Source organism: Diadema antillarum, unplaced genomic scaffold, assembly GCF_040938485.1.
Source record: "Diadema antillarum isolate AM-2024a unplaced genomic scaffold, OU_Dant_1.0 seq00001503_RagTag, whole genome shotgun sequence".
Classification (NCBI taxonomy): Eukaryota; Metazoa; Echinodermata; class Echinoidea; order Diadematoida; family Diadematidae; genus Diadema; species Diadema antillarum.
This window is the reverse complement of record NW_027272237.1, coordinates 67,681-94,666: the sequence shown is the minus strand read 5'-3', so window position 1 is coordinate 94,666 and position 26,986 is coordinate 67,681. Positions and strand designations below refer to the sequence as shown.

Sequence of the window (26,986 nt, the reverse complement as noted above, 5' to 3'; positions counted from 1 at the left end):
ACACTTCTGCATTGCAACAAGTGAATCTGTACAAAGTATGTCGTTTTTCTTTGAAAAAAGGATGCTGCTACCAGCAGCACAGGAGGTATTGTTGCTGGTTACAAGTCAAACAGGAAGCCTATGTAAATGCTTTGACGCTATAAAGGCTCTAGTTTACGAAGTGAAAGCAGTGATAATCCTGAAAAAAGTCAGTCTGGCCATGATGAGAACTTCCAAGAGAGCAATAGGCAATTTTCGTTGCAGGGAAAAGATCACATTACAAGGGAATTTGCACTTTCAATTTTGTCTGTTTTGTTCAAAAGTTTCACTGATTTACAGATTTTCCCTGTACTTCACACATCCTTACCAACATTTATTCAAAAAACAAATTATTGCAAACACTTGTTTGTTAGATGTGTTTAGCCATTTATGCGAGTGATGATGTCTCTTCTTTCGACAAAGCCAGAATATAAACCAGAAACATTCGCGGCACGAAACTTTCACAAATTGGAGCCGACAGCCATTTTATACACAGCATGAAATTTCTGTGAATTGCCACTGGCATTTTATGTATTGTGTAGAAAAAAATAAAACTTTTGCATACATCTTAATTCTGTGAATAGTGGCTCCTCGCAAAATTTGCTAAAGTTTCATGCATGCAAAAATTTCTAGTTTTACAGTAGTTACCTTCTTGATGTTAGCAGCGTACTGTTTGGCGGCAATTTTCTCCACCGTATTCTCGAAGCCGAAGAAGGACTTGACCTCGAGGCTGGCTGTCTGCTCAAAACATGTCCAGTTGGGGTTGTCTGGGTGTACCTATTAAAAGAGATTTAAAACAAGAAACTCCAATCAAGAAATCATATTTCACCACAGGTTCACGCTGTACTCGACAATCCTCTTGGTATCATAACAGTATTTCTTTCATTTGTGTGACTTACTGTATTCATTATTTCCAACGCTGCACACTGGCAATGGTCCGACGGTCCCTGACCAGTAAAATCATTGTCGCACCAGTAACTTTTTCAGGAATGGACCAATAAAATATGGAAAAATTGGGTACCTCACTGGTCTGACAGAAAGGTCGGACCAGCTAGTAGAAAAAATGGGTTAGTGTGCAGCCCTGAAATATCAATTCAATTTCATTTTTTTAATTGAATCCTATTTGCTTCGTTTCTGTGTCTTTGGTTTACCATTCCTCATTGCAGGTGAAAACTCGCGATATTAGAAAAATCGCGAAGTTACGGTGAAAGTTGCCTAGCAACTCTCGCAAAACTATCTCCCGAAAAATCGCAAGACGGAGTGCGATTTTTCTACCTTCGAGCGAAACTTCACAAGGAGTTTTGCAATGAGATCGCACGCAGCGAAGTATTGCGATATTACTCACGTGACTTCCATATCCGCTTTACCCCCATAGAGCTGCATTTACATACAGCTCTATGTGTACCGTATGCGACATTTCAGTTTCGCGCGAACCAAACAGCATGCTGGGAATGATCGAGCGAGTAAACTGGGCATGCTCAGTACGTCATGAAAGATCACGATTTTTGGCACCGGAGCTAACTTCGCGATGTTTACCTGCCAATGTGGACACAAAGGTAAAACATCGTGAATTTTCATATCGCGATTTTTTGCAATGAGAATGGCCCTCATGTATAAAGGTAAACAGTTAGTTTGACTGGCAGCAGATGCAGCTGCAGCCGCACAACTGAGTGTCAGATAGAATCCCTGCATTAATTTTAAGATACTATACATATCCCCATGTAGTCTCATCTCAAATTGATGCATTTACATACGGACTTGAGTGGGGTTGAGTAGGTAGCTTTAGTATACTTGATGTTTCTGAAAACATGGCCAACGGCATCATTACTGATCCATGCTGTAGACTTCAATCAGCCACTTGAGATGATCTTTTTTTAGTTAATACACCATTGCCAGACCCCATGCACTTAAAACAAAATATGACATGTCTAGATGTCTACTCAAGTCAGCAAAATCATCATGCTGTACATGATTCGGTCACAATGTTCCACAAAAGCATCGACATCAGGGTTTACTGAGAGAAATGGGGTTAATTGATTTTTTTAAGGTAATCTCCCTGAGTGGCGACGATCGAGGCAGATGGTGATTAATATCTCATTCTTTGGAGTAATCATTCGACACACTTTTATTGCTCCTGCATCGCGATTATGAGATAGAAGACAATCAGGCATCGATCTCGCGGTATATAGTCCCTAATTGCAGCTAATGCATCCGACAATGCTCATCGTAAATTTTTTTCGGGTCACCGCGCTTCCACAAGGAAACACACGTGATGATAACAGAGAGGAGCTGTATGCACGAACAGTATGCTTGCGAGCATACATGCCACACACGATAGTAGGCTCAATACTTAAAAATCTTCAAACTGGGTAATATTCCATGACTTCAAATCATATGAAGGTGGAAGGTGGAGGGCATACAAAAATTAATTTTTGAGGGGGTAAAAAAAATTCGCCTCTTTACTTTTCACTATATATAATGGAATCTGTGCAGGATGTTCATATCTGCACTAGACGTACATTGTATCTACCATAATTCTATAAATGCTCAACAACATCAGGGATTTCCTAATTCTCATGGTGTGCTTTGCATGAATGCCTCTTGGATCTTTGGTAACAAAAAGACAGATGTCATGCTGGGAGAAATGCCTTCATTTTTCCACTGTTTTCACAAATTTGGAAGGGAAAACAAAATGGAACAAAAGGGTCAAACAACTCAATTTTTGTTGAAAATCATGTTAATGATTTATTGCACATTTCTTTATCTATGTGTATAGTGATCTTCCTTTTCTCTTTCACACTTTCCTTCTCTCTGGTATTAAAGAATGGTGGTGGAGAAAGGGAAGTGATAATCAAAATGTATTTTTAATATGTTGTTTTACAATATTTACTTCTACTGCAGCTAAAGAAACAGAGTGATTTTTTTCCCCCCTGCAAATAATGAGTTTCTTATTATCTCCAGCAACTTTAATCATGGAAGAATCCTTCCTCTGAGGCACAATCTATAGAGGAACGATGTATATTGACTTCTCATGGAATTTCCCCACCTCCCAATTATTTCCACTCAGTCGCTGCTGCATTCTCCATCGCCAAGCCTACTTGGTGATTTTCCCTGACATTCCACGAAGATGCTCCAATGACCTAGTTGCACACTTTATATCTCTACTTGCTCGTGTCCTTCTGCATTGAATGTTTTCTTTGGATCTCGAGAGCGCAATCAAATCCTGTTGCTGTGTACACCTTCAAGATTTTTACACTTGTGCATTTGAGGTTTGTTTGTTTCTTTCTCTCTTTCCCCTCTTTCTTTTGGCTGTTGCCGTCGTCGACCACCACACAGTACAGCCAGAGATTGACAGCGCAAGCTGAAATTAACCCTTTCCGTGCCAGGGACTTTTAAAGACAGTGTGTGCAATGCTATAGGGTTTTCTGTGACAGTATAGGCACTCAACGCACACAAAGGATTTTTATTAAAAGACTGACCCTGAGAGCCGTTGGCAATCTCCGGCAGCCGATCAGCAAACGACCAAAATAGCCTTCAACAAATGACCGAAATTATTTCACGTACAAAAAAAAGAGAGAGAGAGAAAAAAAAAAAAAAAAGGTGAAAAGCAATCTGTGATGTAGTGAAGATGTTCATATCAAAGTGTCATCACAATTTACTTTTATAGCTAGTGAGCAGGGTGCCGCAAATGCAATATTCATCTGTACTGCGGTGGACATGTCCATCACAGAGATATATGACAACATCATCTGTGGGAATCAGGGTTTTTACCAGCTACACTTGTACTACATGTACAATGTATGTGCTGGTCTTGTGCAATTGTGCTACCTACACAGCAATGAATCCCTGCTACAAACTCAAACTGTAAATACGAGGTGAAAATTGCTTACCGACACTTACTGTATAATTGAGAGTTAAAATTTCAAATGAATTGACAAATACACTGTAGAAGCAGGTTCTTCAAAGATAAACACGTGCAATATTTGCACAAGTGAAGAAAATATTGATGTACAGAGCATATGACCAGTCCACCAGAAATAACAGGAAATCTATCTCATAATACATACAATGTTACTGCTACCCCATGGGTAGTTTGAAGCAGCTCTGTGAATAAGTCAAACTTGTAGGGGAAATTCTCATTGAAATTTATGTGTTGTTGTACTACATTTGATACCAGCCCTACAACATAAACCGAGTCTAAAAACATTCAGCACTACAGTTTTATATGTACTGTGTGTACAGCTATTAAAGTATAACATCAATTTTATCAACTTTAAATATTCAAAGTTGAAGCTGCTAAAAAACAAACAAAATAATGGAAATTTATATGTGTGATACTTTCAATATTCTTCAAAAAATTTCTTGCAAATGTAACGCATGCAGCATCACTGGAAAGACTTTAATAGTATTTTTCTCTATTTGATGATTACCTTTAATGCTTTAAATACACTGTACTTTGAAAATGGCATTCTGTTTTTGCATTCATACTCTTCATATTATGATATGTATACTAATGCATGCATGTGTGTATTATGTGTGTACATGTTTGGAAGTACAATGTACAGCATTACGAATACGCAAGTACTGTACATTGCATACAAACTACACTGTAACAGAGAATAATTTATTGCAAGGATGAATTCCTTGGACAACCTCTACAGCCTTTGACAAACAATATTTCTTTTATGAACACTGGTGATGCATCTGGGAAGATAGTGCATCCACGATGAGTTGCATGAGCTACATCACACAATGTACAATGTACGTTGTAGCCTGTGGGTAGAAGAATCAATTTTGTTTCATGTACTTCTGCACCCGCCTATATATGTACTTGTTTTTGTTTTTTCTTTAAATAATTTCTAATGGTCTGTTTCTCTTCAGGTAGATCCTGAGGCATCACATGATGGTACTTATAATATCATCAGCTGAGAACAAGAAGGGCGCTATTACCTTTTAAGATCTGAGCGTAAGTAAAAACAAAACAATAAATTTTCATGAAATAAAAAGCTTACTTTATAAAATTATAATCAAAAGTTGATAGATTTACAATGTACATTGTATAACTACATTGTTCTAATTATCAGAAAAAAAAATAGCACCCTTGTGGTTTTGATTGAGAACATTTTACTGAAAATGGAAATAATTAAAAATTGACACCATAATAAAGAGGAGATAAAGCTCTTCAGCATGATACCTATAATTCAATACTCCCTCAAATTGCAATAATGCCCTTCTGGCTCTCAGCCAATGATACTTGAACTCAATCTGTAGACCACAGGCCATTAATATCAAACTCTTGGATAGTCGACACTGTTACTGAGTATAGAAAACTGTCAGCAGGTACTTGTACACCATCTTTTGCTGGTCTACATGCTGACCAGCAAGTTTGACAGCACTGCGCATCTGCCAATGTGTACTATATTCAAGCATCAATAATATTGCTCGTATCGATAAAACATGCACACTTGAATTTATAAAGTGAGTCTTGCTGCCAAGCTAAAAGGCTCCCCCTCCCACCTTTTTTTTTTTTCATCCTCTGTTGTTGTTCATTCATTTCATGAACTACTGGCATCAGTTTCAACATCAGTTGCACTGGTCTGACCAAAAAAAAAAAGTTTATACAATGTTCAGGTACTCGCAGAATAATCCTAATATGAAAAGCTGTCTGTTGCATGGACAGTGTGATTGGTTCTTGACATTTATTCTGACAGGCGCTAGTGCTCAATATCAAATGCTAGTAGCTGTAGTGTAACACTAAAATCAACTGCTATCATATCACTGTACATCGATGAAAGTTATGGCCAATCCGTGTTGGTTTATGCTATCGCCAGCAATCGCACTGTACTGTGGCAACATTGACAACACATTTCCAGTGTTTTCAATGCTGCAATGATATATGCATTCATTATACGTACAGTTCATTTGAAAACACATTGTACTTCAATGTTTTCTTCTGAGTTTTCAGAAGCATTGTGATGGAAATGTGTTTGTAATCAACACCAGGGCCCTGTTTCATGAAGAATTATAATTGATTATGTAGTTGATTTTTGTCATAAGTCTATGGCAACCTGTAAGGTAAGGGAATTTACAATCGATTATATCTTTTGATAAAACGGGGCCCAGTATTGGTGCACATTAAAACACATTACACAATTGCACTCCAATCACAGTATTAGGCCAAAAAAAAAAAATTGTTGCATTGGCGTAACCCGCCCGACCCTAAAAATTCCGCCGACCCCATGTTTTTTAATTATTTTTTTTTGCTATCGATATCAAATATCTTGTTGATTGCGATCGCGATCGCACAAACCCGGAAGTGGAAACGGCTCTGGGGATATCGGATGTACGAGGGAGAGATCTAGCGCCTCGCATAAGCCTTCCTTGATCAGTACGTCATCTGTGTCCAACACGGACACGTACTCTAACAAGATTTATTCAGTGTATACGTAGCATTCAGACTGCGATGTACTTGTATTGTGCACAGTTTTGCCATACAGTGTAGGTTTCTTGTGTGGAGAACTTACACGAATCTGTATATGTGGGACTGTAATAGAGATCGCCGTGTGCGATGAAAAGCTCGTATATATGGGTCAATTTGCATCTATCTTATCTAAGTCAAAAGAGTAAAATATGAAGTGAAAACATTCAGGATAGGGATTTCAACATCTTTAAATTCTGTGAAGGGGTATAATTCCAGTAATATCGGCCTCATAAATGATTTGTAGAATAGATGAACACAGCACATTCGGTGCAGCAGTTGTAACTGTTTACTGAGCTGAGCACGAGTTTTACACGTAAAATGCAGGTAGCAAAAAAAAAAAAAAAAATCCGCCCGACCGACCCTATTTGAAAATCTCATGTTACGCCAATGCAACAATTTTTTTTTTTTTTTTGGCCTTAGCATTCTATGGGAACTTCACTGCTGGTCCACAAGGCTGGATATGCCATATTAAACCATATTGCAGCAATTACACACAACCTTATTACAGCAAGTGCTAGAATTATTTGTGCAAAGCTGAGCTACTTATCAAATCATGTGAAGCAGGTGAAAATGCTTGAATGCCAATTCATTTGATATATTTGTAAAACCTGACTTCTCACAGGGGGCTACTTTATACAAAATGTGTAAGGATATCATTGTATGAACCCATTCTATTGCACCCTCCAAGCAGGGAGGTGTCACCTCCCTGCTCCAAGGGATCACTGAAACTCTTTGTCCCCAGGAGTTCCGGGTGCAACTCTTTAAAGGAATGCCCCCCACCAAACCTAGGGCAGAATGCTTGGAAGTGACAAAGACATCATTCGTACATTCGATTTTGGCTACCCCCTACAAAGAATCTAATTCATTTTTCTTTCTTTATTTTCCTTCTTTTATAGTTATATCTCCTTCTCTACAGCTAAACAGAGATTCTCGGCCTTTCTGCTGTGTATTTACTGGTGCAGTGAAGTTGCACGATTGATTCTATTTCATATCAAAGGTATCTCATAGAGAGTTCTTTGAAAGCTCCGTACCCACTCTCCACAGTATACATGTACAAAATGTACAAGTGTATGTTTATAGTCCTCTGGTTATAAATACAATTTGTGCTGCCATCACACTATGCCTACGGTGTGCATTTTTTGGGGGTAATTGATTCAGGATTGATCATTCATTGCCTGGGCCAATGAGAAGCCACAATCATTCATTCTCGAATTTTATATTGTCCGTTGCTATCTTCATTGGGTCTTGCAGGTGCCTGCAAATCTTGTATTCAACAACCAGCAGTTTATACAACGTAGTTTTACAGTGATGCACAACTGTATTGTAGACCACCTCATGGTTGAGGAAATTTTATGCAGACTTTTTTAGATTATAGATCACAAGGGTCATCCATGACAATCCCAAGGCTTTTATGCCAAGGATGTCTTGGATGCACATGGTTGGTTGGTTGGTTTTAGAACAATTGCTTAATGAAACAGATTGAAATGGCAATGGAAGTTGGCACACACACAAAAAAAGCAAGTGAATGATTGATTCATTACATGTCATATGATAGAGAGGCTTTCAAAATCCTGAAACAGTCTAGAGCAAGTATGTACAGCACACTCTTAAAATTTTGTGGCAAAAGAATATTTTCATCTTGAGAAAAGAAAGTTGAAATGCACCACTTTTCCAAATGGGATTTTATGTTTATAGAATGCTATCGAATTCATCTGCCATAGCAGCAAGTGGTGCAATGCATAGAAGACACAATAGTGCTTTTGTTTGCAAGTTGTATAGTACTACAAATTGACTGTCATCAATCTGCCATTTCCAAGGAAGTCAGTGCCTATGCTTGGAAGCCTTCATGGTATGTACAAACCTACAGGTGACTGACAAAGCAGGTATAATATCAGAACAGAGGCAAAGGCAACAATGTTTGTTTTTGTTTTTGCCTTTTGTTTTTCTCCAATGATATTTAGAATGTTGACTTCCCTTGGAAGTGTACATTGCAATGACATATCTCTATCTTTTATTACATACTTCTGATTCCATTTGTGTACTTTTGCATGTTTAACACTGTAATATAAAATTTGTTTTAATGCTAAATTTCATGTATAACATATGAACTTGTAAATACTTAATTTGTATGATTACAGATTATCATATTGTTTAGTACAGTCTACTGGTTGCAAAGTATAATGTACAGAAGTCCCTAATTTTCTTTGAAGATCATATTTTTTCTTAATACCAAAGAGGTGGTTTTTCTCCTTGATGATTTAACACACAGAATAAGATTTGACATCTTTCATTTTCTGATAAAACATCCTATAAGGGCCTCACAATTCTGGACAAGCATACACTGTAAACACCTTACCAGCTCTGTGTCTGTTTTCCAAATATTGATCTAGAGCCCTTCAGCTGTGATTGTTTGGGTGAACGAGGGTTTTACCCATCAGAATCATTGCGAGATCATACAAAATATTGCATCCTTGTGTGTTGCTTTTGAACTTTGCTCACACATACACACACTTGCTTCAGTACATAATCGTGCAACTGGAGGTTTATTTTCACGTTAACCATCTTGTGTGTGTAGTCTCAGTTCCAGACATTATCCACACGCACCTTTCACCAGAATGATTGAGATGGCGAGGTAGTCTCTCACAAGTCTTTCTGCCTACATTTTTTTTTGTAAATTGACTCTGCATTTGTTTCTCTAAAGTCAGTGTCTATGTGTGTGTATGTAAAGATATCATGCTATTTTTACAACACAGCAATGTTGTTTCATATCATAGATACACGGTGTAATGTGGTACGTACATTGTAGGTGAAAAACAAGCTGGATGTATTTAAGACTATGCAACATTTTGTGTCACTTATTTTGTAATACGCATATCTTCCCATGACATCATGCAGCACAAATTGGTATGAGGTAATACAAAAATCAAATATTGTCTTTACAACTCCCTCCCTTTATGATTTAAACTGAGCTGCATGATTTTCAACACTTGTCATTGAATAAAAAGACATCACATGAGCACAATTTTAATACATCAAAGCTGCTAAGTTTAGAATCACTGTAGAGAACAAATTATTCTTCAAGTAATCTGGGATTATCATCCATTACTGAGGTTGTTTCAAGTTTGCCTTGAATAAACATTCTTTTTTTTACAGTTTTTTCTTTTCCCTTATTAAATAGCCCATAGACTTCTTCATGATGAAGATTTGTTTGACACTCCGGCCCTCTTGACCTTTTACGGGGTTGTCGTCTCCTAATAAGATGGAAATGAGATGGAAATGACATTTCAAATGATCCCCGCAATTGGGACCCACAATTCCTTGAGGTAAAAATTACACTTCCTCGCTGCCTGCTGTCCGCACCAACTGCTGAATCAAATGTCACAGGAAGACAGCGGAATTGTGGGTAATAACCTTCACTCTGGTCCCTGACCACTGCTGACAGGTGGATGCCCACAGAAATGAAGGACGAGTGATTGCGATGCCGAGTTCTTGGGGGACAGCGTGCCCTCTGATTGTATGTCTTCATGAGGCAGATAGAAAGTTCTAAGAAGAAACTAGAAAAGCTCTCTGATACCCCTTTCAGTAACTCATGCATTTCTGGCCAGCTCCTGGCCCAAGCTAATTTGGCCCGTGCCAAGCAGTAAAAATTGCGATCAGTAACTACAGCAGAGCCGCTCTACTTTTACGATGACCCATTCACGAACTCGGCCACGTAAGGGATAACTACCATGGCAACTGAATGCGCGCTCCAGCGGAGGGCATGGCCAGGTAATTGTGACCTTTGACCGTGCAAGAAATTTTGGCCCGAGCCTGGTGCTGCTTTCATTCGATTGGCACCAGGGCCGAGCCTGGCCCGTGCCTGGTGCTAGCTTCAGCAGCGCCAAAATAGTCCGCTCCTGGCACGGGCCACTTTGGCCCGACCCATTCATAAACTCAAAATTTTACGACTTAGCTCGGGTCTGGCGCTAGCCAGGGGAGTTACTGAAAGGGGTATTAGAGCCCAGACCTCTGCCAAGCAGCTACTTTCCACCAATGATCTTATAATTATTGCTCTTGCACAGAGATCAGTGATTTCCACCCCCACGTATTCATGCTGAAAAATTGCCCGTTTCCCAATAATCTTAAAAAAAGCTTTTGTTACATAATGAACCCTCAGCTGCGCGGCGTGCCCGGGCTCTAGCAGAAACTAGAGCACGCACTTTAGTGCGCGTATGAAAATCTTTAAAATGCGCAGTCTTCGAACTCATTGAGTTCATTGACCCTACCTGCCAAAATATCACAAATCCTTCATAAAATCCATAAAGATTTCCAGATCACAACCAAAATTTAATCATCTATTCCTTGTGTAATATTCAACCTTTCCTGCAAGTTTCATCCAAATCTGTGCACAACTTTTTGAGTTATTTTGCACACGGACAAACTAACCAATGGTGATGAAAACGTAACCTCCTCCCTTGGCGGAGGCAATGAAGAGAAAGTTATGGCTTGTGGTCCTGAAATACTCACCGTGTAGGTGCAGCCCTCCAGGATGCCGATGCGAGACGAGAAACTCTCGTTCCTGGCCTCGATCTTGAGCGTCCTCTCCTTCATGTTCAGGTCATTCTTCTGGAGGAAATACACATACTCCACTCCTGCAATCTGGATGTGCAGCAAAAACAGAAACAGGGCAAAAAAAAAAAAAAATCAATCTTATTCTTCATTGGCATTCATTCACAACATTTATATTAAATTCCAATTTGAAAAAATTTGAGCTTCAAAGTCCCATACTATCAGAGTCTCTGATGTTGTGTAAACATGAGGCTATGGAAACATCACTGTACATATGTGTACTCTTGAAAATATGCTTAATTCGTCAAAATGAAAAATCAGTGAATACGGTACAACCACATTAACCATGTACTCAGTATTTCTCACAGACAGGTTAGTCTTTTTAATGGAATAAAAGGTTTATTAGCATGGTGGCAATTATTCATCTCTTGATACAAGTAGATATAGCATTCTGTTCAAAACTTTTGTACGATAATGACTTTTAAAATGCATTTGAACAATTGTCATCACACAGCTCACTCAGCAAAGTTCTGAAATTTCTGAAATTGAGCTACCAAGAAATTAAACAGAGTCCCAGATAACTGCAATCTGTTAAATCAAAGACAACACATGGCATACATGTGACAAGGAAGGACATTATCTTTATTTTATGTGCACACATGCATGACATACATGTCATGTACATACGTTTGTACTGCCCCTATCAATCTGCACGCAACCCACTTACTAAACCACAGTCAGGGTAGTCTCAGGGTTCCACTCAAAGCTTTAATGGTGTACAAAAACAACTGATAACAACTGAGGACAACAAAAAGACCATACAAATTGTAGAGCTTGATGCCCTCAATTGATACATTGACCTCAAGCTTGAATGTATATCGTTTCTTAATACACACAATGTAAAATGTGTGCAGTGCTTAGGGCCGCATTCTACTTACTTCCTACTTGCCTGAAATGGCTAATTTGTATTCGTGTAGAGCCCTGCACTTTAACTACGGAAGTGATTTGATTTCTACACTTGCCCAACAGTGAGTATTAGTTGCCCATTATGGTAAAAGGAAATGGGGGTTTGTAACACCCTGGAGCATCGCTAGTGCATACATGTACATGTACACACTATTAAAGACAAACAAACAAACAAACAAAACAAAACAAAACTGCAAAAAAAAATCTTGATTCATTGCATTTGGTCCAAATGGCACACCAGATTACATTTTGTGCTTTGGTTTTTTAAATACAACTGCTTGATTGAAACTTGGCTTGAAAAAAAAAAACGTTCACACACTTTATAAATCAAAATGAGGATTTGCATTGTGACGTACACATGTATTGTGTAGACCTTGAAACACAGATGAGAGAGTGAAATACAGATCATAAACAAAAGGATTCTCAGCACCTTTTATTGGTGTATTTCTTGCATGCTAATGTACAGTTACAATGTAGACACCTGACTGTAGTGAAGGAGAGATGATCTACAGCAAAATGTGCACCATTAGATTAAAAATATTGTAAAATACAAGAGCATGGTTAAATGTACATTTAATACTTTTCTTTCAATATCTGTAACATTATCCACGGATGTACTTTGTTTGAAATTTTGATGACTTGGCATGTGACTCACATGCTGTACCATGCTTTAAGGACAAGTGAGTCAGCTGTCATCAGAACAATTAATTTTACATATACCCAGACAAACTTTGGGCAGAGTTGCTTGAACCCTGGACAACTTTTATCAAAAAGGGGGAAAAAAAGGACAAAGAAAAAAAAAAAGGAGAGGGTCAAACTCCATGTTTCTTCACAATTACATTGGCGTCTTATCATCTCCACCATACACAAACCTTGTACCTATGGGAACAAAAGATATATCGATTTATCAAATTAGACTTTGACAATGTCTTGATTATTGGCGTGTTAAGAGCATTCCAGAGATGTCAGTGATCCTAGAAAATTCTATACATAGCACTTAACTTTGTTTATTGATGATATATTGTATTGTTGTATTTTCATAAACACCACTATACTGAAAATCTCCATGATGGGGGGGGGGAGTGGGGAGTGGTTTAATCCATCTGTTTGAATTAAGATACTAGTGAGTAGTCTGCACATTATAATGTTATACAATGTATGAAGGAAAACTAAAAGTCTGATTTTATTATACCTGTATTAAATATAGAATAATAGGGTCGCTACATGAGAACATTGTATATGATCCAAACAGTTATCACGATACACAATCTTGAGACAATAAACTGACATTTCTCCTGATTCTCTATCATCACTTCTTCTGATTTCTTCTGATTCTTCCATCTTAATTCTGGATTCTTTTCATACCATTTTCATTGAACAAGTTTCGTGATATTGTGCAGATACATTGTATATTATACCAAGGAGGTCGTCTCTCTTCCACCTCCCTGATTGTACAGCTTGCATGGTATTGGTATACAAATAGTGAATATTCACGAGTGCAGCGGTGCACGATTTTGCATGAGGTGAAAGATAGTGTGCTCTATTCAATGAGACCAAGCTAAGTAATGCAAGTTGAACATTTTTTTTTAGGTGTTGTAAATTATGTATGAATGCATGTGTGCATTTACTGTACAACTGTACATGCACGAGTCTACACAGGGGCGGATCCAGAGGGGGGTGCACTGGGCACGCGCCACCTCTTTTATTTTTGTTAAAACAAACGAAGTAAAAAGAAAAAAGGGGGCGTGTGCGCCCCCTTTAATTTTGTAAAGGCACCTTCCCTTTACGGAATTCCTGGATCCGCCCCTGCTACAACTGTACATGACAGTTACAGAATACATACACTGTATGTGTACATTGTACATTTAGGTACACTGATGGACGATGACACATTTACCCTGATAAGATGACAAAATAATATCATGTACCCAGAACAGCTGACTCATTAGTTGAAAATAATTGCAGTAAGAATAATAAAATGAAAGCAGGGATGTGTACAGTAGATCAGGAACTCCTGATATCTGTTTGCACTAAAGGCAAGCACAATCTGGCACAGCAAGTTGTGTGTAAACATCGCAAGAAACAGTTTATGGCATACAATGCATCATCAAAACAAAATCAAACATACTGAACATTTTGAACCTTGCTACTGGTTTTCGATCTTAAACTATGTACACCTGTACTATTATGTTACACATGTCATATCAACTAAAGTTGCTTGATTAAGGAAGTTGAGCCTTGTATTCAATCAAGAAAAAATTATCAATGAAGAGTATTACATTGAAATTCATAAATATATGCTACAACTTCCTCAAGGAAGCTGTACCAATATTGATGATACCAGTAGCCCCTCTGAGCAAATGGGTTGGGATTTCTGTACACATCGTGCAGGCCCCTTTACAAGTTGTATGTAACCATCCCATCCTCCCCCCTAAAAAGAAAAGAAAGGAGAAAGAAATAAAGAAATAAAAGAAATAACGATAATAAATTCCAACCACACTAGGAAAGTGACATCATGGAAAACCTGCGCTACAGTGTACATTGCAGCTCAAACTTGTACACTGTAGCAGCCTACACCAGTCCACCCTGTGAAGCATTCAATATTAAACCAAAGTTTGACAGAGAGTAGAATTGAGCCGAAATCATTGCACTGCACACCATTGTACCTACAATGTATGTACGTAACATGCATTGTGAGTATTAAACAGCTGATCACGAAAGGCGGTGACGCAAAAGCTTTTAATATCTTTGCCAGTCCGTCACACATGACTCTCCCATGCACAATAGTCAGATCTTGCATTGAGTTTATGGCTACTTCCTGTTTTGACAAGAATGTGAATGCTTAAATATAATACCAGCCCACTCTGATTGAAACCTACTGCTTTCACACCTCTACAATATCATATGACACAAGACACAGTATCACACAGGCTATTTTAGCATTGATCAATCTCTTGTGCAGCAACTTTGACAAGATTACAAGATGTGTTTACCTCTGTGAAAATGTGAACGGGTACCTTGGTGAACGTGATATCACAAGAAACTAGCAAATCAATGATAAAGTCACAACCCAAATTTAACGAGCCGCATGGCATTATTTTGACATGGAGTTTGCACAATTTGTACAAGATACAGTAAAAACAGGAGCGGTACTAAAATTCTATAACATCTTCTCACATTGATCTCTCTATTGAATTCCCCCTCCCCCACCTTTCAGGCAGTAAAAAACTCTCTTGTATAGTTGTAATCATGATTGCAAACTGTATTTAATCTCAATATATATATTTTTATCATCTGAAGGCAAATGATTGATTTGCAGATAGAGGTCCAGAGTTGTGTTCAAATCTTGATTTGCTTGATTTGTGGTGCGCACTTTTTGTCCGAAAGACTTGACCTCAAAACATGATTGAGGAGGGGGAGCTGGATTCGACCCTACCCTACATTTACTTCCACCCACGAACCTTGCGAAATGTAATGCAATCTGCCTGCACTGCACTAGCTGGCACATGTTTTGTGAATTTGATTGGCAGATCTATCAGGAAGCATGTACAGTGTACCTCCAAAACTCAAATCAAGAATACAATCCCTTTTTCATGAATTCATACAATTATAATATCATCTGAAAGAGCTATACTATCCTTTTTGAACACATTCAGGTGTGTGGCAGTTTCATATAAACCCAAATCAAGATTCCAATCACAATTCATCAAGATGATTACAGAGATTTTCCTATAGTCTGAAAGAGCTTTAAACACACACACATATACACACACACACACACACACACACACACACACACACACACAAGCACACACTTCATATTTTATATTGCTCTGTGACTTTTCTTGACATTACCATTCAAAAAAAAATAATAATAATAAATTTCTAAGATTGAAAGAACATTGCTATGTAGCTAAAAGAAGGAAACCCACCCCAGTGGGCGATATTTGATGTGTGGCAGAGCGAAAATGGAAAAGTGGGAACCTGCATTAGCGTAGAATACTGCAAATCTGATTTACTTCTTCACTGAAAACTGATGTACTTGATGGCTTTCTCCCAAGGGTGTAAACCACATTGTGTTCTATTGTTACAAAGGAGAGCAGTCAACCTTCACACCCACGGTCTCACACTCTACCAATCAAAGATGACTTTCATTGGAGGGCATCAAACAATTTCACCGATTCCTCTCACTTTCAGGACTCTTGCATTTGTAACGCTCGGCTCGGTAAGCACTCACCTGAGCACGAAAAGGTTGAAAAGCGTGTCTAAAAAAGGAGAGAACTCTAACTCACTTCCCCCTCCATCTCTCTCTTCTTCTTAAATGAATTTTTGCAGTGATGATGAACATCTACATGCCAATTTATAGGTTGTGTTTGTAACACCCCCAGGAGGGTTCTAACCATGCATCAAAGAAAAAGGAAGACAGCATTTCAAGAACCTCTGCACAGCCTTCAAAAGAATCCATATTTGGACCGCAAATTCAATCTGGTGCCCTCCCATTATTTGTGTGTGTTTTACATGATCACTGTTGCCATGCAGCGTACAGTATGAAGGGAACAACGCACTTGACAACAACAAAATAAAGTGAGGGAGGAGGTGAATATACATGATGTAGTGCCAAAATGCCCAGCGATCATAACCATTCTACGATGTTGTTGCATACAGTATATGTATATATGCAGGGCCTAGTAGAATCCATCCATCACTACCATCTGAAAGTTGTGAAATATTTATTTTATGCTTTTATAAGGGGATACTAAATCATCGACATCGAATCACTTGACAATCATATTTGTGCTGCATCCCCAAACTATGCATTATTTTAAACATGTGGCCATTTGATATTCACTGCCCAACGTTTACAGTGTTAGCCTTTGTTGAAGACTCTCTGCAACAGTGCCAAAAGAGGTAATTTTTTTTAATTCATACGCTTTTTGAGTTACAGGAGTTTATTACAACTTAATACAAGCACTTGGCAGCAAAGATCAAAACTGATATGAGCAGAACTGTGTTTAAAAGATGCTCATGAAAATTTTATGTCTGCACATAAATGGCCTTTAATTGAGGAAATCTAGCAATTTCACAGATCAAAAGTGACTAACAGCAATGAGAAGAATTTTGGAGATCCAACAAAAGTTCTTTTAACTTTACACCTTTGAGTTTAATATGGAATTTGCTACTAGCATTTGACAGCAAAATGCAATATACACTGTACCAGTCAGCAGAGCTGTGTTTAAAAGAAGCTCATGTTTTTTGCATGTTTTGCACTGATAGCCTACTGGCAAATCTAGTGATTTCACAGGTCAAAGCAACTATATACACTGTATCATACAGGGATTGAATTAAAAATTCAAGAGTAGTGATGTGGAATACTGGTTCAGGCTTTCTCCCATTTATATCATGAATAATCATCACATACATAGTCTCAAAGGCCCTTCTGCTGATGCACCTTGCTTGAGATATCATTCTTATAAATCTAAGTTTAATACAAACGATGGTCAGGAGCTAAAGTTAAATCAGTGTGAAAGCCTTTGAAGACTAACACAGTGTGTGCAGAAAGACTTCAGACATTGACTTCTTGCAGTCTTTCTCATGGGGGGGGGGGGGGGGGAAGGTGGTTTTTTTTTCTTTTACTTTTATTACAGTGAATCTTTACGTGGGGATACCATGGAGTAGGAAGGCTTGCCCAGCTCAGATATATTCGAAAATCCCCGTAGTGAATCTTGTACAAATTTATCAGTCATCTCTATGAAAGTACAGACACAGCGGAAGAATATCGAGAGGAATCTACCATTTCCAATGAGTATTGTACGCTTTGAAGCACATGTACTGTACTGTATTTGGTGGTGGGCGCTAATCATACTTTTCGAATATCCCCCTGTGGGCAGCAAATGGAGATCAATTCAACTGCATCACTCATGTCTTCCCATGCCACCAAGTCTCATTAATAGTTGTGTGTTTGTTTTTGCAAAATTTACGAGATATTCCAAACTTCAAAGAATCACACAAAACAAACAGACAAATTCAATGGATAAAAAGAATATGGAATAAAACAAAAACAGAGTATCTTTCACTATCATTCATTTATCCAGCTTCTCTTGATGCGAAACTGTAGGCCTACTCATTAATCGTTCATATACCACTTGACAAATGTTTGACGGCTCCACAGAGCATCACTTTCAGTACCTAAAGATCATTCCTTGTAATGTTGCACTGGACCCACAAGACAGTACTGTTCAGATGGCACATACTCTTTACAAGTACAAAACATGCAACCCCTACTAATAAAAAAGAAAGAAAGAAAGAAAGAAAGAAAAAGAAACTCAGAAATCATACAAACCTTCTTGAGCAGATACGGGGCGTCTGGGTTGAGCTTGCAGCGCCTCTCGACGACATGGATGGCGCCATCGTCGCTCTTGTACTCAGACATGATCTCGCTCCCCACAAAGATTGGGATCATCTTGCAGGTGGGGAACCTCCGGTCATAGGCCTGCATGAGTTCATGAGACACATTGTATGAAAGAAACCAGTAAGTTGTGCTTCATCTTCGGAACAAATGGGAAGATACCATTCAACATTATTATTTTTTTTTTTTTTTTGGTACAATTGGAGAACTTTCATACACATTTCATGCTGAATTTGAATGTATTTAAATTTCCATAATATCTCACTTTTAATGATCATACAAATTACTGAGTGCCATAACCACGGATCCTTCTGAAAAATAGAAAAGTTGCACATTTGACTGCTTCTGTTCTGCTGGACTGTTTGTAGACTGTGAAATTTGAAAAATAAATCCATGAAATACCTGCTAAATATCTCTTGGAGGAGCCTAGCGAGGTAATAATTACAGTGTAAATCGAATCAACTGTGCATTAATTTCAACTTTAATAGCACACACAAATGGAGCACTGTTTACTTTTAAAACCATCACATAATTGTACTCATTCCTGTACAATACATGTAATACGTACAAGCAGCCCCTTCTTCTCTGTTTGGCAGCTGAAGCATACAGTGACTGTTGTACTTGATGTTTTAATACCTGCATTGTCCATACATGGTGTATATCCTTTGGCTAAGACTACAGACAGACTTCTCTATTTCAGTGTGAATGATCAGCCTGTGCTTTGACAGTTCACTCTTGTAATTCTTCCGGTACCGCACAATGTACATGACTGAAAGTGATGATTGAAAGTGACTACAATGTGTAACGTAATCAAATGTACTATAGGAATCTAATTCACTATTCTATGAAATGTACTGTTGAAAACTTTCCAGAAAAAGAAAAAGTTCATGCCACTTTACCCTAAAGAATTTGTTTAAAAGATAAGGAAAAAAAAGGAAAGATTCTAAATTCATCGCATACATGTATGTGCCACATGTATGGCACAAACCACAAAACATTTCTCTCATGTTTGCAACCACACTCCTCGTTGCAGTGAGGCTTTTTGTGGATTTGTTTTGTTGCAATAGCAATCTGCACTACTATTGTATGAAATCTCATCCAGTTATGTTAATAATCAAACCATTCTCTGCAACCACAATGACCGACTAGAGCCTTTTAGTTTACTTTCTTTTTGAGAACCTCCTCAAGACACGATGATGACGCTTTTCGAATACTGTACAGAGTGTATAATCAGGGAGGTGGAAACCTCATTCCACCTCCCTGGTATAATCCACGGCTGCTTCCTCACCAAGGTCAATGACCTCCTTTGACATGTAATTCAAAGAGAGTCCTCTCTAAACAGAATTTCTCATCACTGTGACCTTTACAAAAGGAGTCTCCAAGCCATAAACTACCGCTGCCATCTAGGGTTATGATGTACAACACAGGTTCATGTGTATGTAACTGCTGTGCATACAGTGTACATGTACAATGAATGTGTGTTCATTGTATTCTAGACATCTGAGAGTATTCTACTATCAAAGTACTACACTGTACATTGTTGCATCATATGAAGAACTACATCGTACATTGCACCTTCAGCATTTTAGAAGTCACTGAACACTTTATACCGTAAAGTTATACAAACTCGTCAGGTCAAATTCTATGAAAGTTTGATCATATAATAGTACTCTAGTTGGAAATTCTTAAATCTGCAATGTTCTTTAATAGTTATCATGAATAAGAAAATAGCCAGGCTCTTGAGTAGTATGTAAAAAGCATGACTTTCAATGAAAAATTCCTGACTGTAGAAACATTTTCCGCTATAATGCACAATGATTTGAGGTGTCGTTTAAATAGGTAAATAGAGTCTAAGTACTGTAAACATGAGTGCTTGCATCGTTCAACGACTCTCCCTTCTTTGGAAAAATAGCCAACGATCAATACTGTAACACGCCCCAGCCTGCATGCTGCTGATTCAAACCAAGCACATAGGGTCTGGCAACGCCTCCCTATTGTTGTCCTGTGTCAGGACGCGGTGCAGACAGAAGCATCACAGTGACGGAGCAAGGCAGGTACACGAGGGGAGTCCAGATAACGGCTGCAGTAATCAATACATACTGGAAGAGCCAAATGGCCTGAGGATGTCTCCATCTGAACTAGTCTCTGTCCGTTTTCAGGGTGCTGTTTGTTTTTTTCTTTGTTAGTTTTTTTTTTTAACAATTCAATTTGTCTATTTGTATTGGCTCTCTGTACAATACCTTTTATCATAATCATTTTGTACATTGTAAGGTTTCTTTCTTTACTTTTTTGGGGGGAGGCATGCAGGAACAAAGTGGTCAGTACATTTTCCCCCCTTTTTTTCCCGCTCTCTACATCTTCTCTAGATACAGACATGGTACGGTTGTACTCATCATCTGTAGGACTCTTTATGTGGAAAATGCAGCATGGCATAACACATCAGCAGGGCTTTAAAGATGAGTACCGGTACACCACAACAGTGGATTGTGCTAGATTTGTACTTCAGTACAGTGCACTTGTAAGAATGGTACAGTAATTGATACACTCTATGCATTGCATCTACATTGCTTATTTTACATGCACATGCAGTAACACTGGGACTGAATCAGACAGAGTTTGAGCCTGCACAGTTACTGCAATTGCACTCAATGTTGTCACATTATTTATTGGCAGAGGTACATGTATAGACTGTCTACAATACACTGGTGAGTCAATATTTTTGAAAATGAATAGGTAACTGCCCATCAAAAATATATGTGAGGCTCTCAGCCAAATATTCAGTACTCATTCTGCCAACTACGCTGTAGGAGAAACATCTCATTAGGCTTTATTCTATACCAGTAGTGAGTACATGTAAAACCTCACTGAGGTACCACAATTTCTTCTTCAGTTATTAATACTCAGATCATAATATTTCCAATCCTATAAAACATGATAATCTGGACTTTGGATCTGCAGGGGTTACATAACCCGTACAATTGTATGAAAGCTCCCTATGGAAGAGAGAATCTCAATCCATATGCATGCTGTACATTGTACACAGTTTGCTGAGCACCCATACAGCTATAATTTCAAACTGTGTTCTCCAACCAAAGGGGATGAGGAACAAAAGTTTTATCCAAGTATACAATACAGGCTACAAATGTATTTTCTTGCTTGAATTTGTTCTGTCTGTCTAAGTTATGAATATTGTGAGAGGATCATCATACTATAAAACTGTACTTATTGGCACCTCTTACATACATATACACGCCATCATTTCATTGCCATGCGTTTTTATGTCAGACGAACACACACACACACACACACACACACACACACACACTAATTAACATTTCCTAGATTTGTGTACTCTGAAGTTGATTTCATCTGACAAGCTGTTTCTGTCACCCTCTCCAGACCCCCACCCCCACTCCCCCACCCCAACCCATGATGATGACGTACAGGTGTTACTCGCCAACAAACTTGCCCACTTCCTCCCTCCCTGACGGCCTATTTTTAGGGCATATAATGTGAGAAAGTGACAATTAACATCCCACGCTGTTTCCACGGCAACTAAGAAAAAATGCAGCCAAATGAGCTCATATCCCACTCATGTCCCTTCCAAAACCCAGCCCCACACCTGTCCATGAAGTCAGTTCAAAGCTTTCATTGCCATATCAACGTCAAGCAAACTGCAAAATAGCAAAACATAGTCATCATGAGGTAAGCATAAATATTGGGAGATGAGAGAGTAGTGGGGGAGATCACAGAGAATCAATGAATGATCATGACAATGTAAACACTTTCAACATTTGTACTTGAATCATCTCTGCACAGGTTTCCTATTAAGGCCAATTATCTCGAGCTACATCCCGTAAAGCTTCATAATTATTATCAAGTTGACATGCACATGGTACATGGTGTACAATGTACCATACTATGTGTACAATACTGCTTCCATCCAGCATGGCACTGATATCTTTATCTCCGACATCTTGTGTCCAATAGTTATTGATATTAACTTTCAAATCTTAAATGTGAAAATCGTAACTCTACTGATTGTGACATACATTGAACAGTGTACAGTGTACAAGTACAAATTTAGTGTATGTATAGGTTTGAAAATTATAAAGTGCTTTTGTCAGCCCAACACCATCGTCACTTCTAGATGTTGCTACATGATGTACCAAATGTACAACGTACTTTGGAGTGGTAATTATAATGGCTGGAGGATACAATTCTGGATTTTGTACACACTTTGCACATTACTACTGTACAACAGTACAATAACCCATTCAGATACATTATACAACAATGTTGTGAAGCTGATAGTCACCTTCTGAATAAAGATTCACCAGGAAACAGTTTGTTTTTGGATATTTTTTCCCCGATGCATGGAAACACCAATTCCAAGAGAAAGTTGCCTACAAGGACAGTCATGAAGGAAACAGGATATGGGTGTATACAGCTCTGTGAAAATCTGAGTAACATTATCAGACTTGCTGGGTCTTTCAGTTTATGTTTGTGTGTGTGTTTTAGAATCTCATTCAGAATGGGTGAAGATCAGCAGAACTGCGATTAGAAAGTGAATACGTGTCAAAATATTGATATTCCTTTTGCAACATAGAGCAATACACAACTTGCATCCGTAGGATGTATTCACATGAAGGAAGTTACAGTATGGTAGTGTGTAATTCATATCATAGGATACATACATATGTGGAAAACTTACAGTTCAGGCACCAACTTCTCAACTCAAAAGCATAATGGGTAATTCCATAAAATAGGGACCCACTTTGTGACATGCCTATTTTGCCGATAAAATCAGAAAATCAGATTTTTGTTCAACATAACTTTAAAAAACATTCATATTGAGTAAGTCCCTTGAAAACTGACTGAAAATTAACATTCTAAACTGAAATTGAAGGAAGTGAGCATACCAAATTGCAGTGTATGGCGAAAAACTGGCTCACCAATGGTGTCCCCCTTACATGGTGAACCATCCATTTTGGCATCTTACCACATATTTCAAACTAGTTCTATGTTTGTTTCAATAGAAGTTATTATTTTGAAGTAAGAAATTAACTCTACTATTGAAAAAATGACACAACCCCTATTTTTGGCCAGGGAAAAGATTCTTCAGTGTTTCTCGTATAGGGGGGACACCAAATACTATTTTTGCATTTTTTTTTCTTCAAATTAATAGAGTGGTCATTTTTTGATACCTGTAACAAAGAAACCACAGCTACATTGTAAAATATGCCAATGAGGAGCAATTATTGTTGTGATAAGACACAAAAAATTAGCTATCACTGTGCCCAGACGTAATATTTAGGGGGACACCAAAGCCACGTGTGTGAAAATCATAATTTGGTCTTTTTTTTCAAATTTATTTATTTTACCCCAATTTTCTCTTGAAATCTTTTAAACTATGTGATTGCTACCAAAATAACAACAAACAGTTCAACACTGGTCCTTAATATGGATTCCACACTAATAAATTAAGGTTTCTCATGTAAGCAATTATGGGGACACCATAACTTAGTATGTGAAATGTCTTTCTTGGGGTTTACGTGCGTAAATGTGTATCAATTGATGCATGAATTACAGTATATTTATAGTGTTCAAAATTTGCTCGTCTTTTATCATTTTTTACCCCTTAAAACAGAGTTTAATCCACAAACAAGCTGTAAATCTAACTGGTGTTACAGTAAAATGTCACACAATTTTGCCCAAAAATGTTGTGATTTTGCACTTTTTGTCAAAATTCATGTGGAACTTTGAAGAAGCAATTTCTATATTTTACTTTGAAAAGGAAGATACTTACAGTGTACATGTACAGACTGTAGCTGAATAAGAGTATTCAGAAGTAAAATTGATTTAGGGTATGTAATTTTTAAGCAATGACAATATGAAGCAAATAGAAGGGGCATTTAACTAGTGGGACCCTTTTTAATGGAATTACCCATATTGAATGAAATTATAAAGCTAAGGAACAAAGAATAGATTATAGGCCTCCAGAGCACTTGTGCCCTGAGGTTTGTTGTTGAATGTGATGTTTGTGCATACATGTGTGCTGATATCAAATGAAATTCAAATACAGAACATCACAAAAAAGTGTGTGTGCATATGTGTGTGTGTGTGTGCGTGTGCATTCTCGTATCTTCCTTTTTAACTCTATCTTCCTTCTTTCATTTTTCAAATAATGTACAGTATCTTTCTCTCTCTTTCCTCCCAACTTTTATTTCCTTTTCATTGTTATTTTCTTTTTATCTAAACACTGTTTCCTAGCTTCCATAGACCTTTCCCTTCATCTACATTTACTCTTAGTGTCTTTCCTCTCCAATTTCTTCTCTAGTCCTTCTATCCATAAGTATCTCTTTTCTGTCTTTTTAGTACAGTACAATTTTCCCTTTTCTATTCATCTTTGGACTTTCCTGTCTTTAGTTTTTAATCTCTCTCTCTTTCTCTCTTCCTTTCCCTTTCAATCTATCTTTATTTTTCCTTTCTTCCTTTCTTTTTAAATCCGTCTGTTTCTTCTTTCTTCCCTTCCAATTTATGTTTCCTTTTCATCTTAAGGCTATTTCTCTCCTGCAAATGTGGTTATTTTTCCTTTCTTTTTTTGTATTTTCCATGCCATATTTTTGTATTCATGTATTATCTCTTCTCCCTTTTCCTGTCTTTTCTCTGCATCCATTTCCCCAGACCGTTCTCTCCTCTTTTTCATCTCTTAATTCTCTCTCATGTCTCCCCTCGTTTTCTCTCCTTAATTTCCAATCTACCAAATTCCAAAATGCACTATTTTCCGAGATCGAAGCGAACTCACATCTTTCATTCTCATTTCATTCAAACACACACACACACACACACACATGCAACACAGAACAACAAACCTCGATCAACCACTTTGTAAACAACCAATACCACAAAGTCTTGCAAAAAAATTAAATGGGAAAACAAGTAGATCCTATGTCTTTCTAAAGATAACTGGGCTGTAGAGAAACTCGCTGTGATCACTATGGGGTCGCTACATTCCGGTCCAACAATAGACTGTATTGCGTGCTGCCGTCAGAACGTGTACCATTGACTTTTTACGTGAAAATTCATCATTTTGAGGATTTTAAGTGACGACAAGCCCAGAGAGAGAGAGAGAGACGGAAAAAGCTTTTGCATATTATTGCTGTACAGTATTGTTAATTTGTAGCTTGTAAGCTACAGACTGAATTTTTCATATGCCTTAAACTGGTATTCAGACACCCTGACCTGGTGCGAAACTGCACTAGCGCCAAGGTCTTTACTTTACAATTCATCATGCAAGGGTAGGGTCTACAGACGTCAGACCTCGGCGCTCGCTGGAGTAGAGTTTCTAACAGATCTAGGACTAGATACTCATATGAGACTAGCACACAATAGTGCTCCTCAGCTCAGTCAGTAGACGAGACCCTAAAAAAATAATAACGTTACTAATACTACCTTTACCACTGTAGATAACCTACTCTGGTCTGTGCCTTTTTTGGGTCTTTGATACATACCGGGTAGGCACCCTAGGGTCTAAATTACACGCAGAGGGGTCTATTTGGTAGCAATGCCAATGGTTAGTACTCCATATCAAAATGCCGGTAGAGATGGGAATGGGTGTGTAAACACATCGATCGAATGCAGTGACAGTGTGTCATCCCAAGTGTAATGTATGTAGGCCGGAGCAGAGGAAAATTTTACACGGCACTGATTAATGAAATCACTCACCTTCATGACCAATTCGAAGGGAAACTGGTACACCCTGACGGGTGATTGATACGTCTGCACCATCTCCTCTGACTGAGTGTCAACTCTGCCACGGTAACATGAGCGGAAAATCACAGAATTTTACACAACTAATTCTGTATGTTGCGTGCTGGCTGGCTGAAGTCTGTAAACGTTACGCCTGCTGCCACTCGTGATCCACGGCCGTCTAAACGTTGAACCCTACGCTCACGGTCGGCACGGTACGGACTACGGTGTCCAACAACGTTGCGCTGTAGCGCCACGCAAAAAGGGTTCGAACTCGTTTGTGTAGCTATAGCTCGGCCACCGAGTCTTTACTCAGTAAAATAGAGACGATATCCCTCTCCTGCACACGAAGTCAATGATTCACACTCTTTGCTCTTGACGACGACTGGTAGCAGCAACTCACCGGTCGATGATCATCGTGATCCATATACCGCTCGTTATCGCGCCGTCCTTGTCTATCAAAAATAGCACGCGAAGATTCATGTAGGCCTAGCGCCTAACTGGGCCTACTGGTATTTTTTGTTTGTTTGCCTTGCTTGCTTTGTACATATGTATTATTTTCCATGCATAAATCGCGAGCACACAAATCGCATACGAAACAAATGAGAGTAGCGTAGTCGTCATACGACGAAGAGCCCCACCTACGTTAAGTGCATTATAATTTTTTTTTTCCTACCGTTGTCTCTGTTGTGCATGTTGTTTTATGCTGTGCAGAGATAAGATATTTATGTAAAGAGTGCATTATGTGGAGATGATACCACCGATCTCTCCCCGCTGCACTATACAAGTAGAAAATATAGCTTTCGTAAGTCAGC

General features: G+C 38.3%; 1 protein-coding gene across 1 annotated transcript in view; it reads right to left on the bottom strand.

Moving 5' to 3' along the window:
* LOC139710128 (SEC14-like protein 1) overlaps positions 1 to 26,670 on the bottom strand; it is a 57,652-nt gene extending 30,982 nt beyond the window's left edge. Inside the window, exons 1-4 of the mRNA XM_071622061.1 lie at positions 26,148 to 26,670; positions 18,354 to 18,503; positions 11,006 to 11,137; positions 667 to 795 (exon numbers count right to left, since the gene is read on the bottom strand). Coding sequence (XP_071478162.1) covers positions 667 to 795; positions 11,006 to 11,137; positions 18,354 to 18,503; positions 26,148 to 26,210 — 474 coding nt within the window. The 5' untranslated portion in view covers positions 26,211 to 26,670. The remainder of the gene's footprint in view (positions 1 to 666; positions 796 to 11,005; positions 11,138 to 18,353; positions 18,504 to 26,147) is intronic.
* Positions 26,671 to 26,986: the final 316 nt, after the last annotated feature.